Below are 17,145 nucleotides of genomic sequence, written 5' to 3'. Positions count from 1 at the left end.
ATGATTTGTTGTTTATTCAGGTATTCCACAGATGCAGGGTACATCAGGTTGATTGTGGAGCTTTAATCCGCTGCTTCTGAGGCTGCTGGGAGAGATTTCCCTTTCTCTTTGTTCACACAGCTCCTGGGGTTCAGTTTTGGATTGGCCCCACCTCTGTGTGTAAGTCACCCCAGGCGTCTGTTCCCGCCCAGACAAGAGGGGGTTAAAGCAGCTGCTGATTAGGGGGTTCTTGCTCATTTGGGCCGGGGGAAGGGAAGGGTATGGTAGTTATTGGAATGCAGGGTGAGCCTGCGGCGGCAGAGGCCAGCATAATGTTGCAACAGCCTGAGTCGCGCCGTGTGTTCTCCTGGGGTACTTGTCCCTGGATCACGGGACCCTGGCAGTGGCGGGCTACACAGGCTCCCGGGGGGGTGGTGGTGTGGATAGTGACCTGTGCTTGCACACAGGATTGTTGGTGGCGGCAGCAGCAGCCTTAGCATCTCATGCCCATCTCTGGTGTCTGCGTTGATAGCCGCGGCTCACGCCCGTCTCTGGAGCTCGTTTAGGTGGTGCTCTGCCTTCTGTGGGCAGCTGGGGAAGGAATCCCCTCTCCTCAAACAACCCAAAACAATGGTCTCTCGCCTCTTCGGCAGCTGCAGACTTTTTCCCGGACTCCCTCCCAGCTAGCTGTGGTGCACTAGCCGCCTTCAGGCTGTGTTCACGCAGCCAACCCCAGTCCTCTCCCTGGGATCTGACCTCTGAAGCCTGAGCCTCAGCTCCCAGACCCTGCCCGTCCCGGCGGGGGTGAGCAGACAAGCCTCTCAGGCTGGTGAGTGCTGGTCAGCACCAGTCCTCTGTGCAGGAATCTCTCCGTTTTGCCCTCTGCACCCCTATTGCTGCGCTCTCCTCCGTGGCTCCGAAGCTTCCCCACCACCACCCCCCGTCTCCACCAGTGAAGGGGCTTCCTAGTGTGTGGAAACTTTTCCTCCTTCACAGCTCCCTCTCCAAGGGACAGGTCCCATCCCTATTCTTTTGTCTCTGTTTTTTCTTTTCTCTTTTACCCTACCCAAGCATGTGGGGATTTTCTTGCCTTTTTGGAAGACTGAGGTCTTCTGCCAGCGTTCAGTAGTTGTTCTGTAGGAGTTGTTCCACATGTAGATGTATTTTTGATGTATTTGTGGGGAGGAAGGTGATCTCCACGTCTTACTCCTCCACCATCTTGAAGGTCCCCCCAGAATGGTATATTTTTATTTTAAGAATTTAGAGACAGAGTAGTTCTGGATAATGACAAAATCCGGCTTGTGGCAGGGAGAATTGAAGACTCATAGGAGTAGAGGTTGTCCTTGAGAATGAAGGTGTTCCAGAGGAGAAGGTTCAGGTGTTAGAACATCCATGCTCATAGACTGTGAAGTATCCACATTTGGGAAAGCAGGAATGTCTCCTTTTTTTTTTTCAATTCCAAATTACTTCTCAATACAATGGTTTCTGCCCCACCACCATACTGGATCTATAGTTGCTGAGTTACTACTGGCTTCCCAGCTGCCAAATCTAACATTCATTTCCAATCCTGATCTTGATCTCTTGTGGTGTCCATCACTGCTGGACGTGCCCATGAGCTGAGAGCTTCCTCTTCTCTCTCTTCTGAAACTTACTCATTCTTTATCTCCCCACTCCCTGGCTTTTCCTTAGTAATCATTACTGTGTTCTCATTCTCTGTGTTTGGGTCTTAGATTTTAGGGGTTCCCAGTTTCAGCCATGGTCATCTTCAGTTCTTGTTTTGATTGCATTCAGGTGGAAGGCTCATAGAACCATCGCACACAGATGGCTCCCAACTCTCCTTTCTCCCATCTCCAGATACTTCATCCAACAACCTAACATAGATTCCATGTAGACATTCCCATCACACAACTCACCAGATTCACCATGTCTAGAGCCACTTTTTTATCTTAATCTCAAATCTGATCATTCTTCTGTATTTTCTTTGCATTCCATCTCCTATCTAAGGACACTTTTGCATCCCTAAGCTGGGACCATACCAGTCCTGTTCCATCTCCATAGTCCAAATTTGTCACTAAGGCTGTGAATTAGAACTGCTTAAAATCACTGTTTTTTGTTCCCTCCTGGTTATCCCCAGTGTACTGCCTTAGTTCATGTTCTATTCAGCCTTAGTGTACGGAAATAACTTCTTAAATTGTTCCCTAGTCGTTAAGATTGCCCCATTTTAATCCTTTCCCACACAGCAACCAGACAGATTGTGCTCAAAGGCAACTATGCACACCTTGGTCCCTTGCACAGACAGCTTCAGGTGCTCCTCCCCTTTTCATGGTTTTCTATGATTGGGCTCCTGACTCCCTCACCAGTTTCATCTTCACCTCTCTCCTATGACCACTACAGCTTAGCCAGGATGCTCTCGTCTATTTTGTACCTGTGAACCATTGTACATGCTGGGTCAGAATTGTTCTTCTTGGTGCTAGAAAGACAAAAATTTTCAAATTTTGGCTGCTAATATTACTAATTAAAATCTTATTAGTGAGATATCACCACTCATTTTTAGCTAAAAATCAAAGCCTTCTGAGTATTAAAACTGTAAAATAATGCAGCGGATTACAATAGAGACAGTTCTAGTTACTGAAAAAGGGCAGAATGGTTCTTCAGCTGTCCAGGCTAAACTTTAATATGATTAAATATTTGTATGTCTTGAATGAGTCAATCAGAAAGGGGACTGATCAAGATCAGAGCATAGAAATGGAGTCCCAGAGATTACACCTACCCAAGCCCCACCCAGGAACGTGGTTTCCATAATCCAAACACTCACGCTTTTTGTTTGTCCCTATTCTAAAGAAGGCAACATCACTCATGTTATCAGCATCTGACTCTTACTAGTAATTCCCATTCTACTCAGTAAGCAATGATCTGATTATAATTTGGTTTCCCCTATAGGGTGTTTACAGAAAAAATAATATAAGACTTCTAGAAAGTTATTGTTCACATGATAAATAAATAAACAAATGTTCATTTTGGCATTATTGAGTTTCACCTTCCACAATGGATGCATTCACACTGTTCCAATGGTGGAGAGTGAGTTCTGACCATGGTTGACTCAGTGAGGAGAGAGCTCAAAACTTGAGTGATTACATCTTTATATAATTAGGGGTTGTATGTTTGTCTTCTCTATTATAAGGATTGTGAGCTTTCGGAGGAGAGGGACTGCATCTTATTCGTGCATGACCAGGGCCTCTCACAATGCTAGCAAAGAGCAAGAAAAATATTTGAATGAATAAATGGACTCAATTATCCCAGTTGTTATTTTGTAGATTGGCACTTCCTGAAGAAACGGGAAAAGGTTTGAGAAAGAGTTCAGGAGTGGGCCTCTGCGTTGGAAAAAACGATTCACATGAGAATGTGAGCTTATGACAGGACAGATGAATGGTGAGGCTTGCCCTCTGGGTGGAAACTGAGGAGAACAATGAGAAAGGCCTTCCCTGAGACTAACCAGTCTTTAAGTTGGTTTTGTGTGAGGCTGTTTCCTTGTTGATGCAGTGGAAGCCTGGGTGACTTAAGAAGTGACGTGATATCTGCTCCCCTTAACCTTGCCACGTACTTTGACTATTGCTTAGGCCTCCAGATAGAAGGTTGGTGAAGAGTTATTTTGGACCTCGACAAAGTCCAACCCCTGATAGGTGGAGAAGGTGTGATTGGACCTGTAACACAGAGGACGCAGTCCTTATTCACCTGGGCTTGCAATCTTGCAAAGGGGCTTGGTGCCATTAGATGGTGGTCCATTGAGAGACATGGAGGACCTTCCTGCCTGTTCACATTCTCCTACCAAACTCCTTTATGGACCAGGTCCAATCCTTCTCCATAAAGTCTTCCTTCCAGCCTACATAAGCCTCTCTTCTGTCAACTCCCAGTAGACCTCATATTTATAGCTCTCACTGTAACCTGTAGAATATTCTTTATCAGTTTTCTGGGGAGATATGTATATATCTTATATAAATATACATATGTCTTCAATTAGATTGTAAATTACCTAAGGTCTAGAGATCACATAGGTTTCTTGTCTCCCCATGGTTCATAGAACGGTGCTAACTAGGAATGTAACTGATACCCCAAAATACTCTTTGAAATGAAAAATATATTTTTAAATTTAGGACTGTAAAGAGATTGAAGGAGAACGATTTATTTCTTGGGGAAGGAAGCTTTTAGTGACGAATGTCTCAGCAAAGGATGGAGGGAACTATGCGTGTCAAGCCAGGCTCACATATGCAAAGAAGCAGCACACTGTTTTAAATAGCATTTCTGTGAAGATCAGTAAGTACACTCTTACCATCACCTTGACTGCCTCTTGGCTTTGCGTGAGAGGTTGGCTTGGGCAGAAGGGGTTCCTGATCTTGATTTCCTGAGGGTTAGCAGTCCCTCAAACACGTCATTATTAGAATCAGAGGGTAGGAAGAGTGGGGCGAAAGGGCATGGGCTGTTTAGTTTTCTCATCTGAAAAAAAGGAAGACTCAAAATTCTTGGTTTATTCATGAAAATTAAATGAGATCATGTCTATGGAGTAGCACCCAGGGTGCCTGGCGAAGTATAGGTATTCAGTAAAGGGCAAACATGAATACCTCAATGATCTTACACTCTAGTCTTACATTGGTGGCTGAGGGAATTCTTTATAAGATGGAATTTCAAAGGCAAAATGAAGAATACCTTAAGAGATCATTGAGTCCAATAATCTGTATTTTATGTCATTGCAATAAATGTTTATTTATAATCTATTATATGCCAAAAATTGTTAAAACCTATAATTAAAATTTTTTTTAAATTCTTTCTTTTATTGAGAAGCTCTCAGCCTGGTTGTAGTGGTGCTAGAAATGTAAATAGATCATCTTAACATTATGTGGTAAGGAGAGTGTTATAGACAGTGTCCAGGGGAGCAGGAAAAAAATCAGAAGTAGCTGCATGGGTGGCAAGTAAATAAATGGTCTTGGAAGCTTTCCAAGAGGAAATGTCTTCTCAGCTGAATTTTGAAGGATGAGCAGGATTTACAGAAGTAAAGAAGAGGGAGGAGGGACAGAGAGAAGTGTCTCAGGCAAAGCATGGAAGTGTCTACCATGATAGTTTATGTTGGATCTAAAAGTAATTTTGTTAGAGCATAAAAAACTGTGAGCTGAGGAGTGGCGGGAACTGAAGTCATGGAGTTAAACAGGGGAAAGGTCAAGGGGGCTGGTTATACGCAGGTTTTACCATGAAGCGCTGAAGAACCCTTGGATGAGTGTAAATGCAGAGCCACAAGGCTGCATTTGTGATGGATGAGATCAGTCCTAAGATGGTTTGAGCAGGAGTTGAAGGGGGTCTTGAGGCCTGGAGACCACTTAGGAGGCTGCTGCAACATCTGGATGTAACTATCTGAACTTCGCTGGAAGTGAAGATGGGAAGCATGGATTTTCTCCTAAGAACAATGGGAAGCAGCCAGAGCAGTTGAGAGCAGGAGAGTAGCATGGTGTAACATGTTTCTGAGAGCTCACTGTGGCCACTGTGCACAGAACAATCCCTATAGATAAGAATGGCAGTTAGGAGGCAGGTGCAGAAATGCAGGTGAGACATCAGGTAGGCACAGTCATCATGGTAGCACTGAAGATGGAGAGAGGTGGATGGACTCCAGGCATCCTAGGAGGTAAAATCCACAGGTCTTAGTGTCAGATTGAATGTGGGGGTGAGGGATGTGGCAAGGTCCAGGAAGCTAGGCCTTTTGGATGGTGATACTATTCAAGAAAAAAAATGTAACTCTGGAGGAAAACTGGATTTAAGAGTGAGATCATGAGTTTGGTCATGGGTGAGCTGAGTATTTGGTGACTTGAGATGTCAAGTAGGTCATGGCCTATATGGGTCTGGAGCTTAGAGTTACACCTTGCAAAGTCATTGAACTTTAGATGGTAATTGAAGAGGTGGATGTGAATGAAAGTGCCTAGGGAAAGAGTAGAGAGTAGAGAAATAGGGTTTAGGTGTAAAGAAAGAGGCACAGACTGAGAAATGCTAGGAGGTAAAATTAGTTTGGCTGGGTGATGGTCATATGAAGAGGGTGGGAGAAAAGATGTTGCTTAGAATGACATCTAGATTTTCTATGTGTGTGATTGAGTGGGAGATGGTATATTAACTGGCTGGTGATGACTTCTGTTTGGGACATACAATAAGTCTCCTACATAAGAACAAGTTACATCCCAAGAGCATGTTTGTAGGTCCAACAAAGTTAGCTTAGGTACCCAACTAACACAATCGGCTATATAGTACTGTACTGTAATAGGTTTATAATAATTTTCACAAAAATAATACATAAAAAACAAACACTCAAAATAAAGAAAACATTTTTAATCTTACAGTACAGTACCTTGAAAAGTACAGTTGTACAGTACGAGAGCTGGCATACAGGCGCTGGCATCGAGTGAACAGGCAAGTACCAGCTACATCACCGCTGCTTTTACACTTGCTTCTGGACATCCTGGGCTTGAAATAAAGATACTGTACTCTATACAGTACTGTACAGTAAAGTACACAAAAGCACAACCACTTGTAGCGGATGCACACATGTGACAATGTACGCCAGACACATGAACTAACTTATGTGGACACACAAACGCAAGTTAGCATCTTTGAAAGTTCACAACTTGAAGGTTTGTATGCAGAGGACTTACTGTACTGAATTTGAATAGTTTGTAGAATGTGCAATATTATTGCCATCATGAAGGACATAGGTTTTTGCATTTTTAATAGCTTCCCTCGTATAACTTTTTCACCTCACACCCCAAATAGAAGAGGAGGAATGTGGGATCCAGAGGGTGATTGCTAAATATTGGTAGACAAATTGGGGAGGGAAGGCGTGGAGAAAGACAAAGGGGTGGGGAGTCAATACAAGGAAGGCAGTTATAAAGTGGGGGAGAGGGATGAAAAAGCTGCAGAATAAGGAAGGTCTGAGAAGAATATGGAATAGCAGGGTTGGAGGATGGAGGAGTGGAACCGAGAACAGACCATTAGGGTCACTGTTTCTTTCTGTCTAGGACCCAGGCCAGAACTTTGCTTATCACCACTGCTTAGACGTGTACTGGATGACTAGGCAATGAGAATTTATTACACAATCTCATCAGTTTATATTTATGTCAAATATATAATGGTGATGTGAACTCTCTTAGTAGCCCAGCTTTTAGTTTTTTCCCCTTAGCAATTCAATTATTTCTGGTTGAAAAAATATGCACTTATGGAGCGATATTTTGTCACCATCATGAGTTTTGTTTTTTCTTGACCAATGTTTATTGAAGGTATGCTCAGTACCATGTTTTCTTTATGTTATTATTGCATTCAAGTAGTTGGGAATGTTTCTAATACAATTTCATCTGGGTATGAATTTCTTATCAGGAAAAGTGGGAAATGGAAGAAGAATCCCTAAGATCATTTATCCAAAAATAATTCAATTGAAGTAAACCTTGGTGAGTAAACTTATTGAAGCCTCTGAAGTCACTAAGGGCAGGAAATCAGTAAGTCCACACATCCTTGTGAATGTTTTTTGAATTTTAAGAATGAAGATAAATACCATACAGGTGTATCCAGTTTCCAGCTTTGTATATACCTGAGTTCATCAGGAGAGGTATCAAAATAAAAAATCACAGAGCACAAGGCTGGGGAGGTTGTGCTATGAAAGGTCTGGCTGCAATCACTATGGGTCTAAAAGATTACTGTAAATCTGTTCACGCAAAGACAAATTCTTCCTGAAAGACATGATATGTAATATCAAACTACTGTTAAGTAATATTGATCAAGAGTCCTGGGTTATATTATCTCACACTAGGAAGGATATGAAAGGAGTAGGGGAAGTTACCATGTTATTTTCCTTATTTTACATAGGAAGGGATCAATAAACACTGCCTCAGTTTGTGATCTAAGTGGAGAAAAAGGGACTCAAATACTTTTTTAAAATTTAAAGGTAATCACTAGTAAGGTAAAAATGTGTTGAGTACCTTCTAAAGAAAAAATAAATTAAACAAAGTTTTTATTAAAAGACAGATGCTTGGGACTTCCCTGGTGGCACAGTGGTTAAGAATCCTCCTGCCAATGCAGGGGACACAGGTTCAATCCCTGGTCTGGGAAGATCCCACATGCCATGTCCCAACTAAGCCTGTGTGCCACATCTACTGAGCCTGAGCTCTAGAGCCTGTGAGCCACAACTACTGAGCCCACACGGTACAACTACTGAAACCCACCCGCCTAGAGCCCATGCTCCACAACAAGAGAAGTCACTGCAATGAGAAGCCCGTGCACCACAATGAAAAGTAGCCCCCACTTGCCACAACTAGAGAAAGCCTGCGTGCAGCAACAAAGAACCAACACAACCAAAAAATTAAAAAAGTAAAAAAAAAAAAAAGATGTTCAGGTTGAGTCAAATAGTAAAATCCAATTATATGCTCTCCTCAAAATACACAGATCTAAAAATACATGTCCTAGAAGATTAAAAATCAGTGCATAAGCAAGATATGCATAAGATTTGCATACAATAGCAATACAAAGAAATCAGATTCGCAATATTAATCTTTCAATCTGATAATATATCTCTCAATGCAAAAAATTAAATGACAAATTGAATCGTTTTATACTAATAAAAATTATCCCTCCCCAAATAAAAATGTTTATGTGTCAAATAGCCATGCATCAAAATAAAATATATAAAGCTAAACTCTCAGAAATACAAGCACAATACAACAAGACAGTACAATAGTTTCAGTTATAGTGGGAGATTTTAACATATTCTGGCTTTGACAAATTTGCTAGTCAAATAAGGATCTAAAATACTCTAGTAATATATTAAGAATAATGTATTTAATGGATAGCATTCATAAACATCTATGAAAAACTCAGAGTCCCAAAAGAGGAAATTATACAGACCATGTGGTATAATCCCCATGTAGGTAATCTAGAAATTTACAGCTAAAATCAAAACAATGATAAACCCAACAAAAAATAAATCCACTAATTAAAAAAATTAAGCAACAACAATTTAGCTTCTAATTATTTACTTTCTTGGTTAGATTAAGCCAAAGCCATTGGTACAGAATATTTAGAAAATAATGGCAGAGAGAAGATATCAAACTTCATGGAATGTGACCAACAGTGAGTTCTACAAGAAGCATGTATCTTTAAATATCATTATTATTAATAATAAGTGTAGAAAACATTAAAATCTATAATCTAACCCTTTAACTCTATAAAAAAGAGCAACTAAACAACTCCATGGAAGGAAATAAAAAAGATAGGTGTAAAAAATTATAAAAGTTATTATAAGGAAACCAACCAACAAATAGAATTGATAAATTACAAAGTTGGTTCTGGGATAGAGGGTTGGGGCGGGGGTGGGGTGGAATAGAAAAAGAAGATAGAGAAAACTCCAGCAAATCTAATCCCCCCCAATGCAGAGAAACTCAACATTAAAGACAGAAATGAGAAAGCTTACAAAGCAACACATGGAAAGGAGATGAAAATCTACTCAATACTTAAAAGGCTCTGGACCCACATGTTTCAAGGAGAGTTCTTTTAGTTCTTTTGAACTTTCAAAGAAATAATAATGCCTATAATAAAAGATAGTTGTCTACATATCACTCACCATGGAATACCCTAGTGGATTTCATAAACACCTAGAAAGGATAAATATACCTGTTATTAACTCTCTTAATTAACTTTGGTTCCCCTCTCCTGTCTTTGAAAATTCTAGCCATTGTGTTTAGATAATTAGAAAGAAAATGATAAGTCATAGAGAGAAGGTAATCATATAACTATTAAATAAATTTAAAATCTTCCCACAAACAAAATTCCAGATTCAGTGGTTTTACTGGTGAATTCTACAAAACATTTAATAAAGAGATAACATCAATTTTTCAAACAAATTGTTTCAGAGAGAAGTAAAAGAGGAAATAGTCCTTATCTCATTTTATAAGGTCAGGAAAACCTTGACACCCAAACCCAACAAGGATATTACTAATTTTTTAAAAATTTATTTTTGGTTGCATTGGGTCCTTCATTGCTGTGCACAGGCTTTCTCTAGTTGTGGCGAGCTGGGGCTATTCTTCACTGTGGTGCACGGGCTTCTCATTGCGGTGGCTTCTCTTGTTGTGGAGCATGAGCTCTAGGCGTGCAGGGTTCAGTAGTTGTAGTGCACGGGCTCAGTGGTTGTGGCTCACGGGCTGTAGAGCGCAGGCTCAGTAGTTGTGGTGCACGGGCTTAGTTTCTCTGTGGCATGTGGGATCTTCCTGGACCAGGGATCGAACCTGTGTTCCCTGCATTGGCAGGTGGATTCTCAACCACTGTGCTACCTGGGAAGTCCAGAACATTATTACAAAGGAAAATTTCAGGCCAAATCTCATTCATAAACACAGATGAAAAATGTGAAGCAAATTGCTAGCAAATTTATTTTAACAACATACATAAAGGACTAAACTGGGGTTATACGGAGCAATACAAAGTTGTTTCATATTAGATAATTCACACTTTTATTTTGCATAAACAAACTAAAGGAGAAAAATAATACACTTACCTTATAGACACAGAAAAGTCATTTAGAAAACTTGAACTGGGAATTCATTATTAAAAAAAAAATAAACTCTTTTATTAAGAATAGAAGGGAATGTCCTTAATCCGATTTTTAAAAATCTATTTTTAAAAACCTATAGAACAACACACTCAAAACTGACTTGTTGACACTTTTTCTTTGTTTGGAGGAAGAAGAGACAGTCAAATCTTAACAGATTTTGGTTTTTGTAGAATTTGATACATTGATTATGACATTGGTTTGAAAAACTCAAAGATTGAATAATAGTTAAGACACTTTTAAGTTACTTGCTGAACAACCGGCCCGCGGTCCCCAGGACTGTCTCGGCTTCGGCCGCCAGGGCCCCTCCAGAGCCGGCAGCCTCAGTGAGGCCGCCCTCCCCCTCGGGCTCCGGGGCCTTCAGTGATGGCGGAGGGAAGAGACCCCGAGCCGGGAGTTACAGCTCTGCGGAAACGTGGGCTCAGTTCTGGGCGAGGAGGTGGACCGCTCAAGACACTTTAATGAAGAAGAACTGAATGGGAGGATGAGTGACCACCAGATTTCAAGATTTGCTAAAAAAAGATTTGCTAAAAAGACAATCTAGTCCCTGGTATGAGGATCGACGGTAGAAACAGAACTGAAGGCCCAGAAATAGATCCATGCATGCAAAGCACTTGGTTTGACAAATCTGACACTACAGAGTAATAGGGGAAAGTGCAGTCCTTCTCAATAAATGGCCCTAGACAATTGGATGTAATATGAAATAAAACAAAACTTGCCCCCTTCTCGTGCCTTTTATAAAAATAATTTCAAGTGAATTGTAGACCTACCTATGAAAGTCAAAAACCATACATTTCTAGAAAAATACCTTTATGATTTGGGGTAAGGAAAGGTTAAAAAAATGAAGAACATACAAATTACTAGTCTTGAAGGAAAAAATTGGTAAGTGAGGCTACATTAGAAATAAGAACTTCTGTTATTCAGAGAGTGGGAAAGACAAGCCACTGAGTAGAAGAAGATACCTTGAAATAAGTGAGCAAAGGTCTCGTAGGCAGGATCTAGGCCAAGCTCCTCCAAAATAATGAGGAGAAAGCCACCTGGTGGGAGGACCGACAAACCACTTGGACAGACAGCTCAAGTAGAGGATTCAACACAGCCAATAAAAAGTTTAAAAAGGTGGCTCGACCAGGTGCAATCTAGGGAGATTTAACTTAAGTTCACTAGCTGATATCAGGACACATACATAAAGATGGCTAAAGTAAATAGACTGACAATCCCAGGCATCGGAGTCTGTGCAGTAACAGGAACTCTCACACTGCTGGTGGAAGCGTCAGGTGGTACAACTATTAGAAAACAGCTTGGCATGTCATTTCAAGTTGGAGCTAGGCATAATCTATAATCTCCCAATTTTACTGGTAGATAATTCTGTATACTCATCGTGTACAGGGGTGTGTATACATGAGGAATATATGCATGTGACCTGGGAGACATGCAGAACAGAAGAGAGTTCAAATAGGCCATAGGCATAGGAGGTAAATAATAGAAACCATGTCAGTGCGTATATAGCAACAGTAAGAGAAATGAATAAGAACTAGTATGTTGGAGACCTTCAAGATGGTGGCGGCGTAAGATGTGGAGATCACCTTCCCCCCCACAAATACATCAAAAATACATCTCCGTGTGGAACAACTGCTACAGAGCACCTACTGAACGCTGGCAGAAGACCTCAGACTTCCAAAAAGGCAAGAAAATCCCACGTACATGGGTAGGGCAAAAGAAAAGGGAAAAAAAAGAGACAAAGAATAGGGATGGGACCTGCACCTCTGGAGGGAGCTGTGAGGGAGGAAAAGTTTCCACACACTAGGAAGCCCCCTCAGTGGCGGGGATGGGGTGGGGAGCTTTGGAGCCACAGAGGAGAGCGCAGCAACAGGGGTGCAGAGGGCAAAGCACAGAGATTCCTGCACAGAGGATCGGTGCTGACCAGCACTCACCAGCCTGAGACGCTTGTCTGCTCACCCGCCAGGGCGGGTGGGGGCTGGGAGCTGAGGCTCGGGCTTCAAAGGTCAGATCCCCAGGGAGAGGACTGGGGTTGGCTGTGTGAAGACAGCCTGAAGTGGGTTAGTGCGCCACGGCTAGCCAGGAGAGAGTCCAGGAAAGAGTCTGGACCTGCCGGAGAGGCAAGAGACCGTTGTTTCAGGGTGCATGAGGAGAGGGGCTTCCTGCTCTGTGAGCCTGCAGACAGCAAAGCACTGCCTAAGCAAGCTCCAGAGATGGGCATGAGCTGCAGCTATCATGTTGGACGCCAGAGGCAGACACAGACCGCTACCTCTGCCACCACTGCCATCAAGAGTCCTGTGTGCAAGCACAGGTCACTACCCACACACTCACAGGAGCCTATGCAGCACGCCACTGCCAGGCTCCTGTGATCCAGGGTCAACTTCCCCAGGATAACACACGGCGCACCTCAGGCTGTTGCAACATCACGCTGCCCTCTGCCACCGCAGGCACTCCCGGCAACCCAATTGTGACTACTATAACCCCTCCCTCTCCCGGGCTGAGTGAGCAAGAGAGCCCTAATCAGCCGCTGCTTTAATCCTGTCCTGTCTGGGCGGGGAACAGATGCCTGAGGGTGACCTACACGCAGAGGTGGGGCCAAAACCAAAGCTGAACCCCAGGAGCTGTGTGAACAAAGAAGAGAAAGGAAATCTCACTCTGCAGCCTCAGGAGCAGCGGACTAAATCCCCACAATCGGCTTGGTAAACCCTGCATGTATGGAATACCTGAATAGACAACGAGTGTTCCCAAAATTGAGGTGGGGGACATTGGGGGCAACTGTGGACTCAGGGTTTGCTTTCTGCATTTGATTTGTTTTTGGTTTTATGTTTACCTTAGTTTAGTTTTAGTGTTTGTTTTCATCTGTGGGTTTGTTTATTGGTTTGGTTGCTCTCTTCCTTTTTTTTCCCTCTCTTTTTCTGAGCGTCTGTGTGTATGTTTCTTTGTGTGATTTTGTGTGTTTAGTTTTGCTCTTACCGTTTGTCTTGGGGTTCTGTCTGTTCGGGGTTTTTTTTTGTTTTTTTTTTCTTTTTGTGAGTGTGTGTGTGTGTGTGTGTGTGTGTGTGTGTGTGTATGTTTCTGTGATTTTGTCTGTTTAGTTTTGCTTTTATCATTTGTTTTGGGGTTCTGTCTGTTCTTTTTTTTTTTTTTTTTTAACCTTCCTTTTCTTCTGTGCTGTGCGGCTAGCAGGCTCTTAGTGCTCCAGCTGGGTGTCGAGCCTGGACCTCTGAGGTGGGAGAGCCGTGTCCAGGATGTTGGACAACCAGAGACCACACGGCCCCATGTAATATTAATTGGTGAGAGCTCTCCCAGAGGTCTGTCTCAACACTAAAACCCAGCTCCACCCAATGGCCAGCAAGCCCCAGTGCTGGACGTCCCATGCCAAACAACTAGCAAGACAGGAACATAACCCCACCCATTAGCAGACAGGCTGCCGAAAGTCATACTAAATGCACAGACAATCCAAAACACACCACCGGACGTGGCCCTGCCCACCAGAAAGAGAAGATTCAGCCCACCCACCAGAACACAGACACCAATCCCCTCCACAAGGAAGCCTACACAAGCCACTGAACCAACCTCACCCACCAGAAACAAGAGGAACTACGAACCTGCAGGCTGTGAAAAGGAAACCCCAAACACAGTAAGTTAAAAAAATGAGAAGACAGAGAAATATGCAGCAGATGAAGGAGCAAGGTAAAAACCCACCAGACCAAATATATGAAGAGGAAATAAGCAGTCTACTTGAAAAAGAATTCAGAGTAATGATACTAAAGATGATTGAAAATCTCATAAATAGAATGGAGAACATAGAAGAAACGTTTAACAAGGAATTAGAAGAACTAAAGAGCAAACAAGTAATGATGAACAACACAATAAATGAAATTAAAAATAGAAAGAATCAATAGTAGAATAACTAAGGCAGAAGAACGGATAAGTGACCTGGAAGACAGAATAGTGGAAATAACTGCTGCAGAGCTGAATAAAGAAAGAAGAATGAAAAGAATTGAGGACAGTCTCAGAGACCTCTGGGACAACATTAAAAACACCAACATTCGAATTATAGGGGTCCCAGAAGAAGAGAAAAAGAAAGGGTCTGAGAAAATATTTGAAGAGATTATAGTTGAAAACTTCCCTAATATGGGAAAGGAAATAATCAAGTCCAGGAAGCACAGAGAGTCCCATACAGGATAAACCCAAGGAGAAACATGCCAAGACACATATTAATCAAACTATCAAAAATTATATATAAAGAAAAAATATTAAAAGCAGCAAGGGAAAAGCAACAAGTAACATACAAGGGAATCCCCATAAGGTTAATAGCTGAACTTTCAGCAGAAACTCTGCAAACCAGAAGGGGGTGGCAGGACATATTTAAAGTGACAAAAGGGAAAAATCTACAACCAAGATTACTCTACCCAGCAAGGATCTCATTCAGATTTGATGGAGAAATTAAAACCTTTACAGACAAGCAAAAGTTAAGAGAATTTAGCACCACCAAACCAGGTTTACAACAAATGCTAAAGGAACTTCTCTAGAAGGGAAACACAGAGAAGGAAAAGACCTACAAAAACAAACCCAAAACAATTAAGAAAATGGTGACAGGAAAATACATATAGATACTTACCTTAAATGTAAATGGCTTATATGCTCCAACCAAAAGACACAGACTATCTGAATGGATACAAAAACAGGACCCGTATATATGCTGTCAAGAGACCCACTTCAGACCTGGGACACATACAGACTAAAAGTAAGGGGATGGAAAAAGGTATTCCATGCAAATGGAAATCAAGAGAAAGCTGGAGTAGCAATACTCATATAAGAAAAAATAGACTTTAAAATAAAGACTATTACAAGAGACAAAGAAGGACACTACATAATGATCAAGGGATCAATCCAAGAAAAATATATAACAATTGTAAATATTTTTGCACCCAACATAGGAGCACCTCAATACATAAGACAAATGCTAACAGACATAAAAGGGGAAATGAACAGTAACACAATAATAGTAGGGGACTTTAACACCCCACTTACACCAGTGGACACATCCTCCAAAATGAAAATAAATAAGGAAACACAAGCTTTAAATGACACATTAGACCAGCTGGACTTAATTGGTATTTATAGGACATTCCATCCAAAAACAACAGAATACACTTTCTTCTCAATTGCTCATGACACATTCTTCAGGATAGATCATATCTTGGGTCCCAAATCAAGCCTTGGTAAACTTAAGAAAATTGAAATCATATTAAGTATCTTTCCGACCACAATGCTATGAGACTAGATATCAATTACAGGAAAAAAACTGTAAAAAATACAAACACATGGAGGCTAAACAATACACTACTAAATAACCAAGAGATCACTGAAGAAATCAAAGAGGAAATCAAAAAATACCTAGAAACAAATGACAATGACAACACGATGACACAAAACCTACGGGATGCAGCAAAAGCAGTTCTAAGAGGGAAGTTTATAGCAATACAATCCTACCTCAAGAAACAAGAAAAGATCTCAAATAAACAACCTAACCTTACACCTAAAGCAAATAGAGAAAGAAGAACAAAAAAACCCCAAAGTTAGCAGAATGAAAGAAATCATAAAGATCAGATAAGAAATGAAGAAAACAATAGCAAAAATCAATAAAACTAAAAGTTGGTTCTTTGAGAAGATAAACAAAATTGATAAACCATTAGCCAGACTCATCAAGAAAAAGGGAGAAGATTGAAATCAATAGCATTAGAAATGAAAAAGAAGTAACATCTGACACTGAAGAAATACAAAGGATCATGAGAGACTACTACAAGCAACTATATGCTAATAAAAGGACAACCTGGAAGAAATGGACAGATTCTTAGAAAAGTACAACCTTCCAAGACTGAACCAGGAAGAAATAGAAAAAATGAACAGACCAATCACAAGCGCTGAAATTGAAACTGTGATTAAAAAATCTTCCAACAAACAAAAGCCCAGGACCAGATGGCTTCACAGGTGAATTCTATCAAACATTTAGAGAAGAGCTAACACCCATCCTTCTCAAACTCTTCCAAAAAATTGCAGAGGAAGGAACACTCCCAAACTCATTCTACGAGGCCACCATCACACCTGATAGCAAAACCAGACAAAGATGTCACAAAAAAGAAAACTACAGGCCAATATCACTTATGAACATAGATGCAAAAATCCTCAATAAAATACAAGCAAACAGAATCCAACAGCACATTAAAAGTATCATACACCATGGCCAAGTGTGGTTTATCCCAGGAATGCAAGGATTTGCAATATATGCAAATCAATCAATGTGATACACCATATTAACAAATTGAAGGATAAAAACCATATGATAATCTCAATAGTTTCAGAAAAAGCTTTTGACAAAATTCAACACCCATTTATGATAAAAACTCTCCAGAAAGTGGGCATACAGGGAACCTACCTCAACATAATAAAGGCCATATATGACAAACCCACAGCCAACATTGTTCTCAATGGTGAAAAACTGAAACCATTTCCTCTAAGATCAGGAACAAGACAAGGTTGCCCAC

General features: G+C 41.2%; 1 protein-coding gene across 1 annotated transcript in view; it reads left to right on the top strand.

The window, feature by feature from the left end:
* Window positions 1-17,145, top strand: part of IL1RL2 (interleukin 1 receptor like 2) — a 48,405-nt gene that overhangs the window by 12,930 nt on the left and 18,330 nt on the right. Inside the window, 3 exon segments of the mRNA XM_036872354.1 lie at window positions 4,131-4,290; window positions 7,381-7,422; window positions 7,425-7,451. Of these exon segments, the coding sequence (XP_036728249.1) occupies window positions 4,131-4,290; window positions 7,381-7,422; window positions 7,425-7,451 (229 nt within the window).

This window comes from Balaenoptera musculus, chromosome 13, assembly GCF_009873245.2.
Source record: "Balaenoptera musculus isolate JJ_BM4_2016_0621 chromosome 13, mBalMus1.pri.v3, whole genome shotgun sequence".
NCBI lineage: Eukaryota > Metazoa > Chordata > Mammalia > Artiodactyla > Balaenopteridae > Balaenoptera > Balaenoptera musculus.
The sequence above is the reverse complement of the archived record's forward strand: the minus strand, read 5'-3'. Positions and strand labels throughout refer to the sequence as shown.